Below are 27,391 nucleotides of genomic sequence, written 5' to 3'. Positions count from 1 at the left end.
TAGAATTGTGTACCGTAATCAAAATGAAATTACATGTGAAAATGATAAATATATTTTGTTAATATTTTGCATTATGTGATAATACAAATATCACTACGACTTATTGCTATAACAATATCCACTAACAAAATATCAATATTATATATTTTAACTAAAAATATATGAATATATGTTAGTAACAATAAATTAAGTTCATATTTTTAATCTTTTATTCTCAATTATGCACAAGAACATTGAGTTTTGTTCACCAATATTAAAATTATCAAATTTTTTTTATATTTACTCCTTTTTTTTTATCTTTTCTTGCTGTTGACCGCAGATGGCTTTTACAGCTTCACCGGACGCATGCAGGAGCGAGTACAGATGGTACTCCAAGTCCAAGAAGTCTCCAAGAAGAGAGCAACAGAGTGTAAACTCTTATCGATGGACTGCTTATTTTGTCTCATTGAAATGAAACAAGTTTTTTGTGTCTAATATTATAAATAACGCATTAAATCTATTCGTCACTATATTGATAATAAAAAATCTAGTAATGGTTTTAAATACAATAGAAAAGTTTAGAGTTACCATCAATTTAAAAATTTGAATTAAACTATGCAAGACACTTTTTAATAGCGGCTTTAAGTTATATTTATTGAAAACTTAGTATATTATTTGATTCTATGGCATTGTAATATCTGTAGGACAACAATCCTAAAAAATAAGAGATATAAACTGCATTAGATAGAAAAATTATACTAAACAAAAACAATTTAATACAATATGACTTACTACTATCACGAGATCCCATAACTTAATAGTTTACTTAATACATACTTTAAAATATTTTAATTTTATTCCACGTTCCCATAAGTTTTAACTATACGCAATATCACAAGTTCTTTGTATTATTCTATTTTGAACCGACTTCAAAAAAGGAGGAGGAGGATGTTCACAATTCGGTAGTTTTTTTTTTTAAGTTTTTTAGCTCATAAATCTGTCAATTATAAACCGATTTCCAAAATTGAAAGAAAATACTTGCAGATTAGTTCCATAGAAAAAATATCAAAATCGGTTGTAAATTATAATTTTTTTTTGACAGTTAATGTGAATTTACAGGTTACAGAGGAATAACACCCGAGTCCTCAGGAATGGCAACGCGTGGGGGGTATCATGGGCGAAGCAGTATACTCTGTTATGTCCATGGTACTGCTCATGTCTATAGGCGACGGTTACCACTTTCCATTAGGTGGGCCGTCAGCTTGTTTGCGATTCTAAGTTGTAAAAAAAAACATAGAAACTTTACCAAACTCTATTCACTAGTTTAGTTATCAAAGCAAAATACGTATAATTAGTTTTGCCATAAATGAAGTCGGTTTTTTTTTTTGTGGAACTTAATCCTAAATTATAATAATTATTTTTTTACAGTTAATTTTTAACTTTTTGTCTACGTTATAACGAAGTTTTTATATCTGCGGTCTCTATGTACGGCGAACGTATCTTGTGATCTGTCTCGTGTATATGGTGAGTTGCCTTTGGGGCTGGCCTTTTATTTCCTCCTGTAAAAAAAAATATCAAATGATCTTAGAATATTTAAATAATAAAGATGGCATTTAAGCCTAATTTGTCTAATTAGACAAAAGCTATATTGTGTGCCGCCTTGTCGGTCTCAGGCATAGAATGGGCCACCCTTTCCTTTCCCTTGGGTATTACTGCTCGTGTCTATAGATGATAGTTACCACTATCCATCAGGTGGACCGTTAGCTTGTTTGCCATTCTAAGTTGTATAAAAAAAAAATATCTTTAGAATTTTTTTATAAACCAGAATAATGATGGCTAAATTCTTTTTAATAATTCTGTTTTTTGGGAAAGCAATCGTGATTTTTTAATATGCGGAGCAAAATGTTGTAAAATTGTTTAAATGTTCTTAATTATGTTATTGTTAATATAAATCATTATATAATTACCTCCGCCCAATAAAAGTTTTTGCAACGTAGAGAATGGAGCGTCTATGGCGATGCACAAAACAAATGCAGCGAGAAAATGTGAACCAGAAGTCTAATCTGTATAACTGTAAAAAAAGAACACAAATGAATATATGTAAATCATTATATATATATATATATATATATATATGATGTTTCAATAATACACCATTTGTGATAATGGGTCTTCACCGCCCAACAAAAGTTTTTGCAACGTAGAGAATGGAGCATTTTAAAAGTCTATGGCGATGCACAAAACAAATGCAGCGAGGAATGTGAACCAGAAGTCTGTCTGCCATAAATCTGTATAACTGTAGAAAAAGAACACAATTAATTGATTGAACGAATGAAAAGATGAAAGTTTAATTAATTAATAAAACTATAATATTAATATTAGTTAAGAAATTACAGTTATGTTTTTTACGAATACATCTCATTTCATTTCATTTATTTCAACAAATCCCTGGAATTTTATTGATAAAAAATTGGTGCTTAATTAAATTTATTTATGTGTATTTTATAACTATAATAATATACATAAATAAATTTAATTTCTAAATTTCTGCACACAGACACCTTGTGGCCATTCGACAAAACTCATTGAGACGAATATCATTGAGTTTTATATATAGTTATATATATATATATATATATATATATATATATATATATATATATATGATGTTTCATTTGGCATTGAAATTGAAACTAGTTGTATAGAAAAATGAAAATCTTTTAAATAATTTATTGCAACGTCGAAAAATAAAAATATTACTTACATTATCACCATTTGTGAAGTAATGGGTCTTCACCCAGCTGCCATTGGCTATCATGATGATCGGGAAGTGAACCAGGTACATAGCGTAAGAGAGCCGAGCGGGCAATTTCCACATGTGAAGTGATAAAAACCAGTTTATAGGACCTGGAAGAGAAAATAATTATTACATTTTAAAAGTTTGGTATTTTTGTCAAAATAATGACCTTAAAGTTTATTAAATATAGTAAAATTGATGGTAAAAGTCTACCATAGTTCATAAATTTACTATATGTAAAAAAACATTTAAAATTTCAAGATTATTTGTGAACCTTGCGCATAAATACATGTAGACGTTAGCGATACAATATGGTTCGACATGTTTAGCCTGTACGCCATACAAACAAATGTAGTAGAAACGTCTGATAGTCGACTTCTACTATTTAAATAAAGTGTTCATAGCGTAGCATGGTGTATATACCTCCATAGCCGTTCACGCAGGCAAATATTAACCAACCAACAGCAGAAGACCAAATAGTTCTCATATATGCATTCAAGAAGTTGTCGAAGATCTGAGCATCGTGCTCCAACTGCATCACTGGGTAAACACTAAATATACAAAATGCCATCATTGCAAAAGAAAGGCTCCATAGGAGTGCCACATTTATCTGAAAATAATAACAATTTTATTATTATTTGACCGAAATATATTTTAAAAATTTGCATAGTAGTGTCCTAATTGAATCCTTAAACATTTTATTCAAAAGTAAAGATAAATATAAAAAAAAATAGCTTCAAATTTTAAGAATGAGACATTACAACTCTTTCAAAGTCAGTTAATGCAATTTTAGACTAAATCGGACCAATATATATATTTAAGTATTATAGGTTATATGAATGGAGACAAAATCAGTATAAATAAGTATAAATGGCGTGAATTTACAGGGTACAGAGGAATAACACCTGAGTCCTCAGGAATGGCAACGCATGGGGGGTATCATGGGCGAAACAGTATACTCTGTTATGTCCATGGTACTGCTCACGTCTATAGGCGACGTCACAAATATTAATAGTTATTGTATCTTTTGTCAAATAAAAATCACTAATAAAACTATTAGTATCCACTTTCCATCAGGTGGGCCGTCAGCTTGTTTGCCATTCTAAGTTGTATAAAAAAAAAATCTTAATTAGGTTGTATTTTTTTTATATTTGTTACCTTATAACTCCATCAGTTATAAATTGATTTGAATTCCTTTTCATCTGAAATGATATGCTTACAGATTTCTTCCATAGAAATTTTATCAAAATTAATTCAAAATATTGAATTAATTTTTATATGAATATTTTTTTACCACAATTGAAGTCGGATTTTTTTTGTGGATCACATTTTAATTATTATAGTTACCTTTGAGATTCGAATATTCCTGTCCTTCCATAAGTGCAACAGATAACCGAATATCATGCCAACAAAGAACGGCGGCGCCCTGGCGAGAGTGTTGAAATAATAGTATTTAGCGTAGTTCCCAAATTCGGATATGCGACTGAAATCAAATATACTTGTTTAGTGTATTTACATTATATCTAATACACTCACATTATAATAACACATACACATTATACTATATATATATATATATATATATATATATATATATATATATATATATATATATATATATATATATATATATATATATATCAGTCCCTGTAAATGCCTAACTATGGGGATGCACTGCGCTCTTGTGCGGACGCCTTACAACTTCAGTGTAATTTTGCGCGAGAGATTAAATACGCTAGCCTTAAGTAATTTTTTACAAATTATCAGTTTCTTTGGAGAGAATGTAAGGATATTCTCTATATCATCATCGTCATCATTTCAGCCATTACCCGCCCACTGCTGGATATTGATGGTGTTTGCATGGCTGTGTTTCGGTTTGAAGGGTGGGATATGGCGTGAATTTACTGGGTACAGAGGAATGACACCTGAGTCCTCAGGAATGGCAACGCTTGGGGGGTATTATGGGCGAAACAGTATACTCTGTTATGTCCATGCTACTGCTCATGTCTATAGACGACGGTTACCGCTTTCCATCAGGTGGGCCGTCAGCTTGTTTGCCATTCTAAGTTGCATAAACAAAAAGTTAAATAGCGTGGAAAAAGTATTTTAAATAAAATACAAAAAAAAAAAAAAAACTTACTCTGGGTGAGCGAGGGCAGCAGAGAAGTTGTATAAGAAGCTAATCAGAGTAGATGATACAAGAGAGAGTAGAAGAATTCCAGCCAGTGCTATGTACGCGATCTTCTTGTCACCAAACAGCATCAGTAATATAATTGGGCAGACTATATACAGCTGCATATCCACAGATAAGTACCATGTGTGAGTCAAACACTGAAATAAGCATATATAAAAAAGCCGGTCAAGTGCGAGTCGGATTCTCGTAATTAGGGTTCCGTACAAATTTGTAGTCCCATGCAAATTGTTCGTTCATTCTGGAAATCAAGGCTCGAAGATTTTTCCTCTATATCATCATTTCAGTCATTATCCGTCCACCGCTGGACATAATAATAAAATTACGTATAAAAATGTAAGCGGTTAGGCAAAAAAAAATGTGCAGCTACATTCACCATTTCTTTTTTGTGAAATGACTATAAATTTGCGGTTCTCGGATTTTTTCCTTTACTTGTACAACAAGATATTGTTTCTTACCAAATTTTATGATTCTAAGTCAACGGGAAGTACCCTAAGTAAGGTTTTCACTTTGCGAATGTCAAAATATGCGATCAAAATATGGAACATAAACGGCCGTATCATTTGGTTGCGTCAATTTAGAAGCTTAACTTTTTCACTGCTTTAAGAGATTATAGATTTAAGTATACGATATTAATTTTAACTCGATACCTTCACGCGTTCCTAAGAAAAAGGTCTCAACAAACGAACGGACGGACGGACAACGAAGTGATCCTATAAGGATTACGTTTTTTCCTTTAGAAGTAAGGAACCCTAAGAATGCAATAAAGTCATCGACAGACAGGAAAATATACCTTTTTAATAAAATCAAATTTATTTATTTTGTTTATTTAATACTTTATTGCACCATAAACAAAAATATAAAATGACAAGTGAATAATTCAAGTGAACAGTGAAATACGGTAACATAAATATAGATTGAAATATACACATAAAGGTACAAATGGCAGACCATTTCACTAGAGGGAGACATTATGCAAAAATCGATTGCTTGGGTACCTCTGTCCCATTCGTGTTTCAACCGTGAAGCAGTTGTGTTTGCATGGCAGTGTTTCGTTTGAAGGGTGGGATATGGCGTGAATTTACTGTGTACAGAGGAATAACATCCGAGTCCTCAGTAATGGCAACGCATGAGTGGTATCATGGGCGAAACAGTATACTCTGTTATGTCCATGGTACTGCTCATGTCTATAGGCGACGGTTACCACTTCCCATCAGGTGGACCATCAGCTTGTTTGCCATTCTAAGTTGTATAAAAAAAAAGTCTTATCGCTGGAACAATCTCTTACATTCAACCTTTAATTTAATCAAAAAATCAAAGCCTATTCTTGATAATTAGGTGATAAAACTATTTATGCATAAATATCATGACTATAATTATCAATAGAACATTATTATAATTACTAATAAAAAATCACAAACAAACAATTATTAGGAAATGTAATCTTGATTAGTAACAATTTTTTTATCTTTTATCTAATACATATGTTTGTCAAACACAAGGCATGCTGTGGTTGCCTATAAATGTAAGAACGGTGAGATCTGAGCTGCCAGTGTATTGTATTAAAACTTAGCTTTATTGTAGCTGTATCTTATGTTGGTAATCCTATAAATAAATAAATAAATAAATAAATAAATAAATAAATAAATAAATAAATAAATAAATAAATAAATAAATAAATAAATAAATAAATAAATAAATAAATAAATAAATAAATAAATAAATAAATACAAGCAGCCCCACCCCAGCTTCGCACGGGTGAAACGCTAAGAAATGTGTTTATTTCCAATATCACATTAGAAACCTCTAAATTTATCATTGTTTCTCTATAATATTATGCATGTATTATACATATAAACCTTCCTAACGCACGCGTAATACCTCTGGTATTGCAGGTGTTCATAGGCTGCGGTAAGGTGGGCCGTATGCTTGTTTGCCATCTCAGTGGTGTTAAGCTATTATTATTAAGATACTTACGATTTGATTAGAATTGACATAATTCTGAATATGTAATAAGGCCGACCACCAGTACTGTCTGCAGTTCTCAGTAGCGAGAGCCACGTTCTGCCAGAACGGTCCGTCCGACACGTGATTGAGAAGCGAGGCTTGGAGGAGAACCATTGTAGCCAGGAGAGGAAACATTCGTAGTAAACGATTTATGTAAAACAAGTGAATAACTCTGATGAAGCGATCTGGAAATTGTAGAATAAAGCATTTGAGAAAATATAAAAATAAAAAAAAAAGACATATAGATACGACCTGCACTAAAAACATCATAGAATTTAACCCATGGGTTGGAATTCCTGATGACTTTACTGTTATACCTCTGTACCGTGTAATTGCACTGTAATATCCCACCATTCAAACCGAACACAGCTCTGCTAGTATAACTACATCGCAAAAAGGGGAAACACGAATGGGACAGAGGTACCCAAGCAATCGACTTTTGTACAAAGTCTCCCTCTGGTTATAATATAATATTATAATATTTAAAATATAAAATTTGCGAGAATGTTTGAAAGGATATAAATAAATGTTTGTTACTGTTTCACGCAAGAACTGCTGAACAAATTTGAATAGAATTTGAGGCACAGATAAGTTTTATCCTTAATTAACATATGGAATAGTTTATATACTAATTCGCGCAGGTAAAACTGCGTATTATAGCTCGCTTTATCTAAATCTGTTTCACAATAAAGATAGATAGATAGATAGACACATAATTTATTTGCATTAGTTACAGCACACAAACAGCAAAAGACACAAATGCAAAGTGAAAAAAGATAAAAAAAGATACATGAACAAAAGATTAAAAAACAAAATCAAAAACAAAATCAGAATGCATAAAATTAGTAATTTTTTTTTTCTTCATGCGCGTGCCACAGTAATACAAAATGGCCACGACTCAGCTTTTTGCTTTGCCCTAAAAAGAGCAAAACACTGATATTCTGTTGTGATCAAAAGTGAGCCGCGAAATACCACTAAAAAAAAAATTAAAAAAATAAAGAAATATAGATCAAATACATAGTGTGCGTTCGTTATATTCGCTATTTAGAAAAAGGGTAGTCAGAAGTTAATTTCTATCAGTTTCAAGCACTCAAAACATAATGAATACCTAAATTATACAAATACAATTAGGTAAAGACATACATTACAACAACAAAAAAAAAACAACATCAAAATGTCACTCACCTCTACTTATTTTTCCGACTGTTGTATAAACACCAAGTAAACCACTGAGCAGGAAGAATGTGTCCACTGTGAGTGGCGCTGAATTGACCCAAGTGCTCGAGAACTTGCGTAACCACTTAAATAAAACATAAATAATTTATTTTTTTAAACTTCAATGCATAAATATATAATATGAGTCAATGTACATATGGCAGACTTAACACCTAATGGCGTTCTCTACCAATCAACCACGAGGCAAGCAGAAAATTAAGTAGGCGGTGCATTTACTACTAAAATATGTATAAATATTGTTGCTACATACTACATACATATATCTAAAAACAAATGTAAATATATAAAAAATTCATAATTGAATGAATGAATGAATGAGTATACTTTATTTGCATTATACAATATAGGAAATAAGCAAGACAATTTACAAACACAACGATACAATTGTATAAGTACAGTAAGGCGGTCTTATTGCTAAGAGCAATCTTTTCAAGACAACCTTAAGGTAATGGACTAATTGTTGTACAAGTAGGTATGATAGTGCTGTATAATTATAATATAATAATTATAAATTTATATGGTACAACAATAATTTGAACAAAATAACCAAATCCAAAAGTAATAATTTCTCAAAATCAAAGCAATTTTGATGTATTAATTTCTTGAGATATGGATGAAACTTTTTACTCACTCCTAATGTTTCTTCCAAGTTGTGAACAAAACCTAGTAAAGTCAAAGCGTACGTATGCCCGATCACAACCCAGGCCATGGAAATTGCTCGAATACCGTCCACACATTCTAAAGCGCCAGGATGTGTTTTGAAGGTAAGAAACCTTCTTGTGTTTGTATAAACGGAGAATGCTCGGTGAAGCACGTTCGTTTCTGAAAATTAAGTTTAAAAATTAAGTCAATTACAAAGTTAATAGATTTTGGGAAGATATTTCTTATAAACGTAGTATTTTCTTATCTTACGCAACAATAACCATACAATTTGCAAGTTTTTATGCAAGTTAGAATGACAACTAAGCTGACATTCCCTTTGATTGAAACTAGTAACCGTTGCCTATAGACATGGAATGTCCATGGATATATCAAAGTAGGCTGGGGGGAAAGGAATTATTAGCAAGGGAGTTTCACAGTCTCATTGCTAGCAATATACTCTATCAGCTCGATCACCACGTGGTTCCTTCTGGAAACGTGATAATTTTGTTGAATTCGTCACAATGGGCTTGACCTGCTTCATCCTCATCAGTGATGATCACTCACTGATGCCCCGCCAGTGTATACTGATGACGTAGGCGGAGTTACTATTCCATTATCACCCATTAAAAAAAAGAGTGTGCTATGTCGCTCATGGTATCCCTCATCATAGTAAACAAAATCCTAGTCAAGGTAGGTAACCACCGAATCATAGAAGAAGATTCCATTAATGATGGTGTAATTCTAAGAATGCCATGTATATTTAAGTACATCTAATTTGATCTATGTATCAAGAATTTTTGAAGTATATAACGTAAGTACGTCGAATTCGAAAATTATTGATTTGAAATCAGTGAAGCTATCACCACCATCATATTAGCCTTTAACTGTCCACTGCTGAACATAAGCTTCCTGTTTGGGGGGTTTTGCCAGTAGTTACCATGCTTGGCAGATGGATTGGCAACCGCAGTTAGGCTTTGGAGATATTTGAAGAGAGATACTGCTGCCCATCCCTTGCTTTCCTTAATCGCCTTTTATGACACTCCACAGGAAAGGAAGAGGTACTATTCTATGCTGTGATCACATGATAAAGTTATATATGTAATTAACTAGCTGTAGCCCGTGGCTTCATTCAAATCTATTCAGTAGTTAGCTGTTTTGTCAATTCAGTTGCAGTATTACATGAAGAATTACAAATATCCATCTATCCATCCAACTTTACAAACTTTCCTATTTATAATATTAATAGACTTTGTGCAATTTTCACTCGTACTTATTCCCCTATCTTTCTAGTAACTACTATAGTTACCATTCACTTATAAAGTTACGTACGTAAATCGACTTTAATAATTATTTTTTCTTTTAATACAATAATCATTATAATGAGTTTATTTTATCGCCACAAATTACAGTATATGTACAGATCATTTACTTTTACACAAAATATAAGTATCGTAAATTGTGGGAAATCTGGAGCCTAAACTAAACCGTAACTTGTATCTTAAACACCAGGTTACCCTCAATCCCCTTCAATATAATATTGTATATTATATTTTCCTGTTACTTCTACATTACTTAAACCAATACTATCATACATTATGTAGCTACACACAATGATGTAATAGTATACGCGCAATGTTTAATATCAGAGTTAATATGGGTCTGAATTGAAATGGCAAATTATTATCAAATCTAAACAAAATTATCAAATTTATTTTAGTGATAAAACACGATAACACACTTACCTGTCTTCAAAATAAATACGTGGTAACAATCGTATGCGGTGCTGATGATTATTAAAAATCCAATTATCGAAAACACGGTACTGTAACAAATATTTACACAATCATGTTAATCAATGATTAGAATGATGTAACAAAATTTGTTTTCGAAGTTCTAACAGTTTGTGCACTATGAATATTGTGCAACGTCTCTCATACATTTATGGCTGCTGCAAAATAGTATTTTGTAAATGATAATGGTTTACGCAATGAATATGTGTATTTAGACGCTTACATATATGATTATTGAACTAGACTTAAAAACAAACAAGATTACAAATTTGAAACTTTATACATACATAATGTTTGTAATCATAAATACTATTTTGCTGAGAAATCTTTTTTGAAAATAATTACATCGGGAAAAGAATACAGCTCTACGACCAATGTTACATCGTTTTCTTCTAGTACAAAATAAATGTGATTGCACTGACATGTACTAATGTAAAGATAATAGAAATTGTATATGTCTGATGACCTCATAACTCAATAGTTGAGAACATACAATAGAAGCAATTTCTAGTCTTTCCACTTGTATTTATAAAAATTATACAACTACCTTTAAATACAATATTTTTACTTGAGGTAGTTTAGCTTTTTGTGAATTTATCTTTATTCTAGTTCCCTTGCAAAGAGCTAAAGTTTTAACGTTGTCATTAAAAAAAAAACCCTGTAGTTATTACAACCAAGTGTTTGCTTGGCTGTGTTTCGTTTTGAAGGATGGGATATGGCGTGAATTTAAAGGGTACAGAGGAATAACAGCTAAGTCCTCAGGAATGGCAACGCATGAGGGTATCATGGGCGAAACAGTATACTCTGTTATGTCCATGCTACTGTTCATGTCTATAAGTGACGGTTACCACTTTCCATCAGGTGGGCCGTCAGCTTGTTTGCCATTCTTTGAAGCAGGGAAAAGAATCCGTTCACTAGCATGACGGATGAGCCAGCCATCGTTGTGTTCTACCATATTATAGCCCAACGATCCGGACAACCACGTCGCTGAAGAAATTACATTAGTTATACTCACATTGCGACTTTGTCCGCAGGTGTGAAAGGTTTATCATTGGGCAGGCGGCAAAAAGATTCGTTGTACTCTATATTGAAGAAAGGGTATCTGTCTTGTATGAAGTCCATCGCTTGCTTAGTAGAACACACCTTGGGAATACATATTGCGAATGTTGGCCCATACTGCGCTGTAGTCATCATGGGGAATACTCTGTAAAAGATTAATCATATCAATTATTAACGGTTCACTATTAAACGTAATGGCCATGTGGTCCCGGCATAGAATAGGCCACCCCTTCCTATCCCGTGAGTGTCGTAAGAGGCGACTAAGGGAGGGCACAGGATGCGCTGCAATGTCCCTCTTAAAATATCTCTAAAAAAAAAAAAAAAAGTAATTCAATTGAGTTTCTTGCCAGTTCTTCTCAATTGGATCTATATACCGAACTGGACGGTAGGGAAAATATAAAATTATAATGTAAAAATTTGACGCTCATAAGCGGCTATAATGTCCTACATGAATAAATGATTTTTGAATTTTGAATTTTGAATTTTAAAGCCTGACTGCGGTTGCCAATCCGCCTGCCAAGCGTGGCAGCTACTAGTAAACTTGCTTGCTTAATTCTAAGTTGCATAAAGAAAATCCGCAGTCCAAGATTAATTTCAAAGTTTTTGTAATAATCACTTTCAATCGCCTAAAGCAAAGATAAATTATAATTAAAATTGTATCCGGTAATTGTGGAGTAATTCGGGGTATTCCCCGTGGTGCGGGTTTTACACAAAACAATTAATATCTAATAAGATAATCAAAGCTTACTAGTCTGCTGTTCTGGTTTGAAGGGCGGGAGATAACAATGGAATTCGTGGGTTCTTTGACCTAAGAGCCTTTGAGGGCCTGTTGAGGTTTTCCCAAGAGACTACAGCATGGGGTTCTTCAAAAGGAGGATAAAGAGGTTTCTTCAGGATCGGCAAAGCGCGTAATACCTCTGGTATTGCACTTGTTCATAGGCTACGGTAACCACTTACCATCAAGTGGACCGTATGCTTGTTTGCCACCTCAGTGATATAAAAAAAGAGTAACAGAGGTTGGTTACACGCGAGTGTTGGAACAAGGTCTGCTTATTATATCTTTGGTAATATAAAAGTATATGAGCTGCGATGTCTACTTGCCACCAGATGGATTGTATGCTCTATTTTTTAATCTTGTTTTATATATTTATATAACAATCAATTGTAACTGGTCCCTTTGGGATAAGCTCGCTTTTATATGTTAAATCTTCTTGATGTATCCAATGTAAAGTATTTCATATTTTATTGAACTAGGTATTATATTGTGGAAGTCCACTAGTTAGTTGATTGGAATTTTGTATTTTTTTTTATACAACTTAGAATGGCAAACAAGCTGACGGTCCACCTGATGGAAAATGGTAACCGTCGCCTATAGACATGAGCAGTACCATGGACATAACAGAGTATACTGTTCGCTCATATTACCCCCATACGTTGCCATTCCCGAGGACTCAGCTGTTATTCCTCTGTACTCTGTAAATTGACGCCATATCCCACCCTTGAAACCGAAACACAGCGGTGCAAACACAATTTCATTTTTTAATTACACAATATAGATTTACAGAAAAAACATACCTAGTACTTATATCTTCAACCGAATCGACTTGTCTGTCCAGACTAGCCATCATCATGGCCCATTTCCTTAATTTATAATATGACTCTATATCTCTCATAGTTTCATTATCTAGAGGCGGCCGTGGAATTTCTGGTAATGTTATGTTAGGCCAATTCACATCTGGCCATTCTGGTAATTGGATTACTTGATCAAGCGGTACAGTAACAGTGCAGTATTTTCCCTGTACATCCATATTCTTTATGTGTTGATTTATATCAAGACATTGATAGTAATCACCGAGGTCGTTCACGTTGCCAGATAAAATTCCTGATGGTATCTTGGCACTGGCGTCGATGACTGCAAAAAAATTTGTGGTGTTATTAGATTCTTTGTTATAAGTACTTCTGTAAAAAAACTAAGTTTTATAAGTATAGTTGTATTTTTTTTTTCAAGAAATTAGCAGAAGCAATATAATTCAAACATTAGTAAATAATATAATTCGAACGTTACAATGTAAGTAAAAATCAATAGGCCAAACATAATGATTTTATATTTAAAGATCCTAAAAGAAGTAACTCTTAGAATAGAATAGAAATAATCTATATTAAAATAGACTTGTTTACAAGTTCTTTTAAATCGTTATATTTTTATGATTGTACTGCTGGATTCAGGATGTATCTATTCGCTGAGAAGAAGAGAAGACCCCGCAAGAATTAACGTCTATCGACGCATTAAAGTTCACGAGTACTCGTAAAATAACGTTTTTTTTTTTTTTTATACAACTTAGAATGGCAGACAAGCTGACGGCCTACCTGATGGAAAGTGGTAACCGTCGACTATAAACATGAGCAGTACCGTGGACATAACAGAGTATACTGTTTCGCCCATGATACCCCCCATACGTTGCCATTCCTGAGGACTCAGATGTTATTCCTCTGTACCCTATAAATTCACGCCATATCCCACCTTTCAAACCGAAACACAGCTATGCAAACACAACTGCTTCACGGTTGAAACACGAATGGGACAGAGGTACCCAAGCAATCGACTTTTGTACAAAGTCTCCCTCTGGTAAAGTGTATAAATATCTATTCTATAATATGTCTTTTTAATTTACTTTAGAGAGTCACTTTTACAAAATATTTAACTCTTTTTTCAGGTACGTCGAGGATAGATTCAAACAATTCATTATAAAAACTTACACAATTTTCCAAGAACTAATTACTGACCTTTTTAAGCTAAGATTATTAATAGTACCAGCAATTCGTCTCTATTGCGTAAGTTTTTATTTGCATGGTCATTTCATCATCGTCATCATATCAGCCTTTAACTGTCCACTGCCGAACATAAGCCTCTCCCTTGGCCAGTAGTTGCCATGCTCGGTAGGCGGATTGGCAATTACAGTCAGGCTTTAGAGATGTTTTAAAAGAGACGCTGCTGCCCCTCTCTCGCCCTAAGTTAGTCGCCTATTACGACATCGATGGGAAAGGAAGGGGTGGCTTATTTTTTTTATGGGTGATAATGGAATGGTAACCCCACCCGCGCTATCGGTATACACCGGCGGGGCACCAGTGAAGGATGATAGGTGAGGATGAAGCAAGACAGTTAGCCCATCGTGACGAATTCAACAAGAATTGTTTACGATGGTTTCCAGGGGGAACCACGTGGAGTCGACCTAATAGGGCATATTGCTGTCAATGGGGCTGTCAAACTCCATTGCCAACAATCCCTTTCCCCCCAGGGGTGGCCTATTCTATGCCGGGACTATATGGGCAATGGTCACTTCTGTAAAATCATAGTTAATAAAAATGAAATTCATAACAACTCATTAAGGCTAAATGATATCCATTTAAATCGTTTAATACTGTATTATCTTTAATCCATGTAAAATTTCAACCTCGTTACAATTCGAACGTAAAAATTATAAAATATGTTATACAATTCAGTGAGTGCAGTATGTACCTATACGTATATAAAGTTACATAAGTGGATACCATAAATAAATCAATGGAATCACGTTTTGAGAATGATTATAGTAAATAATAGATTTTTTTTTATATTATTGTACATGTGTAACAAAATTACTTTGTTACTATCATGTAAGAGATATCTTTCTGGTTTAGACAATTCTACTATTAAATTTAATGTTTACGGTATCCAGCATACGTTAATTTTGAAACTGCATACAGTGTAAATTTATTGTATTGTTTTGTTTGATATGCCGTTTACATTTACACCTCAATTGACACCATTCCATTGTAACGTAACAACTGTAAACATAGTTGAATGTTGAAATAACCAGAGGGAGACTTTGTACAAAAGTCGATTGCTTGGGCACCTCTGCCCCATTCGTGTTTCAACCGTGAAGCAGTTGTGTTTGCATGGCTGTGTTTCGGTTTGAAGGGTGGGATATGGCGTGAATTTACTGGGTACAGAGGAATAACACCCGAGTCCTCAGGAATGGCAACGCATGGGGGGCTTGTTTGCGATTCTAAGTTGTATAAAAAAAATATAAAGATATCTAGTGTTGAAATTCTTCAATATTCATAAATATACCACAATATTTATATATTTATTTTATACTGTCATCCTGTAGTCTATAGATGTAACAAAATTAACAAGAATGTGTTTTTTTATATAACACAACGGACAAACGAGCATGCGGCTCACTTGATGGTAAGTGACTACCGCTGCCTATGATCACCCGTAACACCAGAGTGCATCGTAGGTATGCTGCCGGCCTTTTAAAAAGGAATATGCTCTTTTCTTGAAAGTTATGATGACGTATCGGTTCGGAAATACTGCTGCTGGAAGTTGATTCCAAAGAGTGATTGTACGTGGAAGAAAGTGCCTTGAAATATGCACAGTGGAAGACTACCACTAGTCTAGATGGTTGGGATGAAACTTTGGTTTGTGGCGGGTTGTACGGTGGTAAAAATCAGCAGCAGATACCAATCCGAACAATTCCTCAGAACACTCCCCATGATAAATTCCGTAGAAGATGCACAGAGATGCAACATCTTTACGCAGTTTCAGCAGGTCGAGTCGGACAGTAAGGCGCTGTTCATCAATGATTCGAGCCGCCCAACTTTGAATGCGGTCTAACGGGATAAGCAGATACTGTGTGCTTTGTCCAATTTTTTAAAACTTCTCAAATTAACTATCGTAAAAGAGAAGTCTCCCGCCAAAACCGCCAAAAATTTTAAACAGTTTCATTCAGGGTGATGTTCTTTAATAATAATGAATAATAATAATAATTCTTTATTACAGATAACTCTGTTATGTCCACGGTACTGCTCATGTCTATAGGCGACGGTTACCACTTTCCATCAGGTGGGCCGTCAGCTTGTTTGCTATTCAAAGTTGTATAAAAAAAATAACTAAGATCCATTTTTGTTAGTAACAATTGACTTAAACTATGTTAGTAGAAAACAAAATACAAAACAAATAATTTTATAGCCCCTATAATAAACTCAAGATCTTAACAATACCCTATCTACATCTACTCAAGCGTTTAGTTGTCATAATAGATTATGGTAAAACAAACAAAAATCCCTTTAAGGAATAAATCCGCCTGTGTACATTTCTGTTACAGCCTAATATCTAAATTAAAAGTGTATGTACAAAAGCATAAATAAATGAACGTTTAAAATTAAGTTTACTTGAATATAAAGTAAAAAAAAAAATCTTACGTGCATATCCAATCGTCTCCTTTTTGATTGGCTAGTAGTAATAACATATATAAAGTCACTTCAAAATTTTAAACTACAAATATAAATCATTACAAATGTTAATAATACATTTGTTATACACCACACTTGTTTCCTATTAGGATGAGTAAATAGAAATAATGGCACGTGGTTTGCAGCGATTCAAACACATGCGTTTTTCACATACATATTGATGTGTATGATAAAATGCAACTTTAAACCCGGTACTTTTGTAGCGTAACATTTATTTAATCAACTTTTATATCCATCTAGGGCACTCCTTATCGATTTTTTATTATTACTAAATTCCAATTTTGGCGGGAAAGGGATTTTAGCAATGGAGTTTGAAAGCCTTGCATTGCTAGCAATATGGCCAAAATTTCTCTAAAAATAGCTACAGCTTGATGAACCCGAGCTGTGGCACGTAATAAACGAGTCCAGTCAGTAAAGAAATCAAAATTTGCTGTGACTGGAAAAGCCAAATCTGAATCAAAAGAAGTGAATCCCAATTCATGTGGTTGACACTTTAGCTCCTCAAGAACCGGTGCGATATTAACTGGCTCCTTTGGCCAGTTTTCTTAGGTCGTGGTTCCCCCTGGAAACCATCGTGAACAATTCTAGTTGAATTCGTGACGATGGGCTAACTGACCTGCTTCATTCACCTATCATCTTTCACTGGTGCCCCGCCGGTGTATACTGATAGCGCGGGTGGGATTGCCATTCTATTATCACCCATTAAAAAAATCTAATTCTTTTTTCTTGCATTCTATCTCTTTCTTCTTTGCAATCTTTGTCACTTGCAATGTTTCTATTTGATGGCATTATTCTTCACAATATAATTACTAGGCCATAATATTAAAATTTACTACCTTATGTTACTAATAATTTTTTTTATACAACTTAAAATGGCAAACAATCTGACGGCCCACCTGATGAAAAGTGGTAACCGTCGCCTATAGATATGAGCAGTACCATGGACATAACAGAGTATACTGTTTCGCCCATGATACCACCCATGCGTTGCCATTCCTGAGGACTCAGGTGTTATTCCTCTGTACCCAGTAAATTCACGCCATATCCCACCCTTCAAACCGAAACACAGCCATGCAAACACAACTGTTTCACGGTTGAAACACGAATGGGACAGAGGTACCTAAGCAATTGACTTTTGTACAAAGTCTCCCTCTGGTAAATTACCAACATTCGTTCTATAAACGTTAAGCTCATAGCAGTCAAAAAATAATACTTACATCTCCATTTTAAGGTACTGTTTACCAAGAAATGCAACTGCTCGTCACATTCCGTTGAATTCAGAACTGTCTCATACAGATAGTTGTCAAACGTACTACTGTAACCTTCACAATAACTAACTATCGTTGAAACTAACACTAGAAAAACCGAACGGTGCATTGTCACTAGCGTCTATCCTCTATCCGATCAAAATCACAATTCAAGACAATATACATTGGTTTCAATGTAATAATATATATATATCTAAAATATATGTGATAACAGTTATTGTTTGTTGTTAGGGATCAATTAAATTTAATTGTGACAGTACAGTAGGTAATACCACAATTAAATATATACCGGTTTTTTTTTTTTTTTATATAAAATGTAAAATATTTTCATGCCTACATCTTTTAAGTCAACTAAACAGGTGCCAAAATAATACCACGTGGCTTGTAATAATTTTAAACTGTTTAATGCAAATAAACTCATTTAACTTCATTTCATATTATTATTATCAAATGGAAATAAATAGAAAATGTCGTTACTCCATCTCATCCTGAAGATGTCACAAAAGACGACTAAGGAAAAAAAGAACTCTGTCCAATAGAAATAAAACTCGAAATAAACCTTACACTAAGTCTAAATTTCATATTTGGATGTCTCACTGGATGAGATCTGTGCCTCATATCGTGGAATGGACTTTCTCGTGGCGTGTTTCCTTCGTCCTGTAATCTTGGAGCCTTCAAAAGTAGCCTAAAGAAGCATTAAGTGAGTTAGTATACGAGTACTGTCACTGGTAATGGTTGGAAAGAAGCCATATAATATATTATTTTTGAAAATGGAAAAATAAATTTTTGAATTTTGTTAGACCATTCTTGTATCTTTTAATGTAATATTTATTAATTATAAATTTAATATGTAAATGTGGAGTACAGGCCACATATATTATTTGTAGCAACATATTATTACTAGCTGACTCGGCAAACGTTGTTTTACCATATACCTTATTTCTAGAACTATACATGAAAATTTGTCCTACTACAATTACAATATTCGATTGCCATCTTGCAACCCTATTGTGGCATATAAAAATCGTGATTAAAAAAACAGGGGTTGATCATAAAAGCGTGAAAATTTGAATTTGTATGTATTTTTCAATGCTAAATCATAATAAAATAAAAATAAAATAAATTGTCAAAAAAAAAATTGCCCAGGAGTATGAAGAATAATTGTACCAAGTTTCGTTAAAATCCGTCAAGTAGTTTCTGTTTCTATAACGAACATACAGACAGACAGACAAGAATGTTTACTGATTGCATTTTTGGCATCAGTATCGATCACTAATCATCCCTTGATAGTTATTATGGAAATATATTTCATGTACAGAATTGACCTCTCTACAGATTTACATATATATATATATATATATATATATATATATATATATATATTCTTTATTGCACTTGTAAGTTACATATAAAATAATGTATTTACAAATGTTGTGAGCAAGGGTGGACTTATCTCTGACAGAGATCTCTTCCAGTCAACCCAGTACAGTGAGAAAGCATTTCGTCAGCGGGCAGCTGAAGTGCTACAACTATTAATACATAAACAAATATACAGTTAAATAAAAATTATAAGTATATATTATCTACTGAACCATCGTTTGTATGTTACAGTAATAATTAGGTACACTGATTATCATAAAATTGATTAAAACCGATACTTCTTTTTTTATCAAATCCACTGCGATGACACATTTATCTAGTTACGAAATATGATTCATACACTTACGAGTTTGGATTTACTACAGTATGGAAGATCCTGGATTCAGTTTCACTGATCTGACGTCAATTTATTTTTATGTCACTTTTTTAAACTTTTTGAAACCAAAGATAGCCGTGTGGTCCCGGCATAGAACAGGCCACCTCTTCCTTTCCCGTGGGTGTCATAAGAGTCGACTAACGGAGGGCGAGGGATGGGCAGTAGCGTTTCTCTTAAAACATCTCCAAAGCCTGACTGCTTTTATTTTATGGGTGAAAATGGAATGGTGACCCCGCCCGCGCTAACGGTATACACTAGCGGGACGCTTAAATACGATAATGACTCAGTTATTATGTTTGCTATGTTTATTATTATTTTATCTGTGGTCATTTTTTGTGATTAATTAATTAATCACAAAAATGTATAATTAGTTTACTATTGTAATCATTTGGAGGAAACAATAAAATGTGTATTATTTATCTATGTTATCGAAAATCCATTTTGCTCCTGTAATTTTTTTTTATTTTTATTTTAGCCGTTAACTGTCCGCTGCTGAACATAAGCCTTTCCCGTAAGGGGAGTTTTGCCAGTAGTGGCCACGCTTACGCCTGCCAAGCGTGGCGTTGGTAATCGCAGTCAGGCTTTAGAGATGTTTTAAGAGGGCCGCTGTTGCCCATCCTTCGCCGACCCTTAGTCGCCTCTAACGACACCCACGGCAGAGGAAGGGGTGGTCCAGTCTATGGCGCGACACACACAGCGTGCCTATAGTGCGATAGAACTAAATCGTAGAACTATATGGATATAATTAAAAAAAAAATCAATTAATTACATTTTGTATGATACAATAGAATCTCTATTATCCGAATGAAATAAAACCAGGGGAAAAAAAATATACGGAATAATAATCAAATTTCCGGATAATTGTTTCCAAAATTAAATCAAACAATAAACAATGAAATTTTAATATTTTTTTTTATAATGTAAATAGTTTTATACGTCATTTAGACGGTACGATATAAAAAAATTACGAGCTATAAAGGTAATGGATTACAAAATATCTATTTATCAAATTGATACATAATACTACCATATTTCTAAATTGATAATCAGAGCCGTGAAGAATAAGTCCGGATAATCGATGTTCGGATAATCGAGATTCTACTGTATGTAGTTTTAATACCTAAGTTGTTAACTTCATAACCGTACCAATTTTCCAAAAATTTGTATCCTTAACTGACACTATATCTTTATGGTTTTATTATATATATATATATATATATATATATATATAAATGTATCAAAGTATACATTTATTATAGGTAATGATGATACAGCAAATACATTTTTTAAGCAAAATATTAATAATTATAAAAAACTTAAACTTCCAATGTCATCAGACGCTTAGTCATCACGTTTATCATATTTTATTGCGGTACAATGTATGTATGTATTTTCCTTTAACTAAATACGAGTATATCATTTGTGAATCGTTTCTAATTATAGCAGTCAATGATATTAATAGTACAAAGTATTTATCTAGTTTTTTTTTTTTATAAATGATAATAAAATGTCACCGTCTGGACAATTAATACACACAGGAATGACATTTATAAAATATAGATAAAAAAATGAAAATAGGTGATGATTAAGCCCAACATAGCCCATTTTGATGGATTTACTATAATTTCCTGGGCTGGTCACTTTGCTCGAAGAATCGACAATCGATGGGGAAGTTCTTGAGTGGTAACCCCGTGCGGGCTTTTTTAAACGGTTTTTAAACGGTTTTATTTAGCTCGACCTGTACGGTATTTATTTATTTGGGTCAAAATTAGAAATTGGAATTTAAGCACCTTCCCGTTGTCAGATTGATCTGAAATTTGGTACACACATTTAATTTAGATGACAATACAATATAATAAAATCAATAACATTATAAATCTAAGATGGCCGCCGATACAAAATGGCGGATTACATATTTTTCCTTAACCCCCGCAATATGGGTATCAAATGAAAGGGTTACACTAGTAAAACACGATGATTATGTCAAAATTTAAAATTCAAGATGGACGCCGTTCCAATATGGCGGACTAGGTACATATTTTTCCACAACCACCACAATATGGGTATCAAATAATAGGACTATACTGAGACACCCAGACACTAGACACTCGGACACTAGACACTCAGACGCTAGACCCTCAGACACTAGACACTCAGACACTCAGACCCTAGACACACAGACACTAGACACTCGGATACAAGACACTCAGACACTAGACAGTCGGACACGAGACACTCAGACACTAGACACTCGACACTCGACACTCGACACTCGACACTCAGACACTAAACACCAGACACAAGACACTCAGACACTCGACACTCAGACACTAGACATTAGACACTCGTCACTAGACACTCGTCACTAGACACTCGACACTCGACACTCGACACTCAACACTCGACACTCGACACTCAGACACTAAACACTAGACACTAGACACTAGACACTAGACACTCAGACACTCGACACTCAGACACTAGACACTCGACACTCGACACTCGACACTCAGATACTAAACACTAGACACTAGACACTCAGACATCCAGACACTAGACACTCAGACACTGGACACTCGGATACAAGACACTCAGACACTAGACACTCAGACACTAGACACTCGAAACTCGACACTCGACACTTGACACTCGACACTCGACACTAGACACTCAGACGCTAGACCCTCAGACACTAGACACTCAGACACTCAGACCCTAGACACACAGACACTAGACACTCGGATACAAGACACTCAGACACTAGACACTCGGACACTAGACACTCAAACACTAGACACTCGACACTCGACACTCGACCCTCGACACTCGATACTCGACACTCAGACACTAAACACTAGACACTAGACACTCAGACACTCGACACTCAGACACTAGACACTCGACACTCGACACTCGACACTCGACACTCAGATACTAAACACTAGACACTAGACACTCAGATATCCAGACACTAGACACTCAGACACTGGACACTCGGATACAAGACACTCAGACACTAGACTCTCAGACACTTGACACTCAGACACCCAGACACTAGACACTCTGACACTAGACACTCAACACTAGACACTCGACACTCGACACTCGACCCTCGACACTCGATACTCGACACTCAGACACTAAACACTAGACACTAGACACTCGACACTCAGATACTAAACACTAGACACTAGACACTCAGACATCCAGACACTAGACACTCAGACACTGGACACTCGGATACAAGACACTCAGACACTAGACTCTCAGACACTTGACACTCAGACACCCAGACACTAGACACTCTGACACTCGACACTCGACACTCAGACACTAAACACCAGACACTAGACACTCAGACACTCGACACTCGACGTCACTCGACACTCGACACTCGACACTCGACACTCGACACCCGACACTCGACACTCGACACTCGACAATCAGACACTAAACACTAGACACTCGACACTCGACACTCGACACTCAGACACTCGACACTCAGACACTAGACACTCGACACTCGACACTCGACACTCACACTCATACTAAACACTAGACACTAGACACTCCGACACTCGGATATAAGACACTCAGACACTAGACTCTCAGACACTTGACACTCAGACACCCAGACACTAGACACTCAGACACTAGACACTCGAAACTCGACACTCGACACTTGACACTCGACACTCGACACTCGACACTTAGACACTAGACACTCAGACACCCAGACACTAGACACTCAGACACTAGACCCTCGGATACAAGACACTCAGACACTAGACTCTCAGACACTTGACACTCAGACACCCAGACACTAGACACTCTGACACTTGACACTTGACACTCGACACTCGACACTCGACACTCAGACACTCAGACACTAGACACTCGACACTCAGACACTCGACACTAGACACTCAGACACTCAGACACTCAGACACACAGACACTCAGACACTCAGACACTCAGACACTAGACACTCAGACACTAGACACTCAAACACTAGACACTCAGACACTCGACACTCGACAGTCGACACTCGACACTCAGACACTAAACACTAGACACTAGACACTAGACACTCAGACACTCAGACACTAGACACTCGACACTCGACACTCAGATACTAAACACTAGACACTAGACACTCAGACACTGGACACTCGGATACAAGACACTCAGACACTAGACTCTCAGACACTTGACACTCAGACACCTTTTTGGCCTCAGTTCCGTCGAACCCAAATGTACGAAACAGATATATCATCAGTTTTAATTGACTTTGGCACAGACGGCATGCACGTTATTTATCCTAAAGCCATACAGTTTCCAGCAAAATTCAATTGTGGTACGGCTGAAAAAAGGATGTTGCCCTTAGTTTTGTCATGGGCATTCACCGTCCATAAAATGCAGGGCAGCACCGTCGACCATGCAGTAGTATATTTGGGCTCAAAATGGTTTGAGGAAGGACAAGCATACGTGGCTCTAAGTCGAGTCAAGTCTCTGGAAGGGCTATGTATTGAGGAATTAGATTGTACTAAATTATCAGGTAAGAAACCATGTAATAATGATGCACTGAATGAATTAAATAAAATGAGGAATATTCGGTAAACAATTTCACTAAATACTAAAAACAAGAAAATAAAAATCGGTAAAAAAACTTTTAAGTTAAACGGTTTTATTTTATGTGCACTGAAAACTACAAAATAAATAAATAGTTACTTACCTATCAACCTACTTAGGTGATCTCGGTCATTAATGTCTCTGATGGTAGTGGTTGTCATAACATGAACCATGTCAGCGGCCGAAAGGCAGTTCATGAGAGAACACTAACACCAGGGTTTGCTTGGTAGGTAAACTAAGCAGCCCGCACTATAACAAGTAGGTATTTTGACCTTCTAGTTCAGAAATATTTTAGTACTAGGCAGAATAGCTTTTAGGCATATTAGACTAAAATAAAAACGTGGGGCCCCTCTGAAATCATACCTATAGCAGAGCATATCTTATACTTTGGTAGATCATGAGCTCGGCGTTCGCTGGTGAAGCCGTAACGGCTGGTTATTGATGGTCAAAACCTCCAGTTACGATTATAGTAAGTCGATTCAGCGGACCCTGGACTCCGGAGCTATGAGGTTTCGGATGCGACCGGGATAAACCGCTAGGATGATGATGATGACGATTATAATAAGTCGATGCAATCCACACTTAGTATAGTAGAAAGTAATACAGAAATAGTTAATGGGCCCCACGTTTTTATTTTAGTCTAATATGCCTAAAAGCTATTCTGCCTAGTACTAAAATATTTCTGAACTAGAAGGTCAAAATACCTACTTGTTATAGTGCGGGCTGCTTAGTTTACCTACCAAGCAAACCCTGGTGTTAGTGTTCTCTCATGAACTGCCTTTCGGCCGCTGACATGGTTCATGTTATGACAACCACTACCATCAGAGACATTAATGACCGAGATCACCTACGTAGGTTGATAGGTAAGTAACTATTTATTTATTTTGTAGTTTTCAGTGCACATAAAATAAAACCGTTTAACTTAAAAGTTTTTTTACCGATTTTTATTTTTTGATAAGTGAAAATGGAATGGTAACCCCGCCTGCGCTAACAGTATACGCTGGCGGGGCACCAGTGAAGGGTGATAGATGAAAATGAAAACAGGTCAGTTAGCCTATCATGACGAATTCATCAGGAATTAACCATGATAGATTCCAGGGGAAACCGCGTGGAGGTCGATCTGATTGAGTATAGCATTGATAAGCTACGGCAACTGCTACCATCAGGTAGGTTATCAGCTTGTTTCATCATCTTCCAACCCTTATCCCAATTATTATTTGGATACGGCGAAATGTTTTCCCCTTACATACTTCTCTATTCGCAATCATTTCCACATTCACTCCGATTCTGGCCATATCATCTTTCACACAGTCCATCCATGTCTTTTTAGGTCTTCTTCTGCCTTCATAACCATCTACATTCATTCTTAATACCTCTTTTAAAACATGCTCCTCATCCCTGCTCAAAACGTGTCCGTACCAGGACAGATGGTTGTCAACTTATTTCCCATTAAAAATCTACGATATCTTTAATGTAATGTTAAAAAAGAAGATAAAAAGACAAAGAGACTGATACTAAATACATGAGTATATCCGATGTAAACTCATTCAAAACAACCTCAAATCTAAATTCTGCGAGTCCATGTGCGTTTAAGTAATCGGCCCAAAAATTAAAACAAAAGTCAATATTCAGCAGTTTATTTATTTAAAAGCTTTGCTGAAGTCCATGTAGTTAAGGTCAGCTGAAGCTTGAGAATCTACGGCGTGCAACACATCCGATACAAACTACGCTACATTGTTGACAGTGGAACGGGCTTGACTCTTATTGTTGGACAAGTAAATCGTGTCTTCCAAAATGCACTAATGCTCCAAGCACTTTTCCAAATATTAATAAAATTAAAGTAGATCTGTATATCTATACGTATAAAATTGTTTATCTGGCTGACTATCAACAAACAGCCAGAAATACTAAGTCTAGAGTTAAGTTTATTTTGTAATATAATCATCCGTTCAGGCTGTGGGATCAGCTCCCTGTTGAGGCTTTCCTTAGAGACTACAGTATGGGGTTTTTCAAAAAGGATATATTAAGGTTTCTTCAGAGTCGGCAATGGGCATGTGACACCTCTAGTGTTACAGGCATCCATAGGCTACAGTGATCGTTTACCATCAGACGGGTTGTATACTTGCCACAGTTTTGGTATAAAAAATAAAACTGCAGAAAATGGATTCTTGATAGCTTTAACTTAAACAGGAAATGTAGCTAGTTTTTTATATAAATCTTGTGATCTAACTTTAAAATTAATATAATTGAAGCCTCTTTCCAAATCGTGGGGAAGATGTTACAGGCTTTTCTTTTTGCTAGGGAATACCGTTTTCCTAAATATTAAGAGCATTTCTACATTTCTCTATCGGGATATTGGTATCCCAATAGCGAAACGTAATATTTAGGTGTAATGGTGAATTTAGGATTTATTTATTTGGTTTTAAGTTTAAAATCTTCTGTTTTTATGTGTATAAATATTATGAGTGATATATGTGTAGTGAATTACATTGATAGATCTTACAGGCTAGAGTATTATTGAAAACGGTGACTGGGATATGTTCTATATGTCAGTTAAATATATCTTGTGGGACCACATCGTGACTAATTCAACAATTATTAACCACAATGGTTTTCAGAGGGTTCAGGGGGACGTTGACCTGATAGGGTATATTGTTAGCAATGGGGCTCTTCAATCCCATTATTAACAATCCCTTTCCCCCCAGAGGGATACATTTTGTACTACTATTTATACTT

At 35.1% G+C, this 27,391-nt stretch overlaps 1 protein-coding gene across 3 annotated transcripts; it reads right to left on the bottom strand.

Annotated features, from left to right (window-relative positions):
- Positions 1–36: 36 nt before the first annotated feature.
- LOC113515288 (nose resistant to fluoxetine protein 6-like) lies at positions 37–18,436 on the bottom strand. 3 transcript variants are annotated; one of them, XM_052891650.1, is made up of 14 exons: positions 18,217–18,435; positions 13,277–13,613; positions 11,658–11,846; positions 10,595–10,674; positions 8,842–9,032; positions 8,160–8,274; positions 6,945–7,159; positions 4,917–5,107; positions 4,124–4,259; positions 3,200–3,386; positions 2,744–2,886; positions 2,236–2,275; positions 1,947–2,019; positions 37–1,538 (listed from the first exon to the last, which is right to left on the bottom strand). In XM_052891650.1, exons 1-14 carry the CDS (start codon positions 18,374–18,376, stop codon positions 1,529–1,531), a joined length of 2,067 nt encoding a protein of 688 aa, XP_052747610.1. In that variant the 5' UTR covers positions 18,377–18,435; the 3' UTR covers positions 37–1,528. The 3 variants fall into 3 exon arrangements, with proteins under 3 accessions (XP_052747610.1, XP_052747613.1, XP_052759590.1); XM_052891653.1 differs by having other exon boundaries at positions 1,947–2,039; positions 2,259–2,275; XM_052903630.1 differs by lacking the exon at positions 1,947–2,019 and having other exon boundaries at positions 37–1,540; positions 2,156–2,275; positions 18,217–18,436.
- Between the last annotated feature and the right edge of the window lie 8,955 nt (positions 18,437–27,391).

This window comes from Galleria mellonella, unplaced genomic scaffold (assembly GCF_026898425.1).
Source record: "Galleria mellonella isolate WM207_F2 unplaced genomic scaffold, CSIRO_AGI_GalMel_v1 utg1073, whole genome shotgun sequence".
Classification (NCBI taxonomy): Eukaryota; Metazoa; Arthropoda; class Insecta; order Lepidoptera; family Pyralidae; genus Galleria; species Galleria mellonella.
Note: the sequence above shows the minus strand (reverse complement) of the source record. Positions and strands in the feature narration are given on the sequence as shown.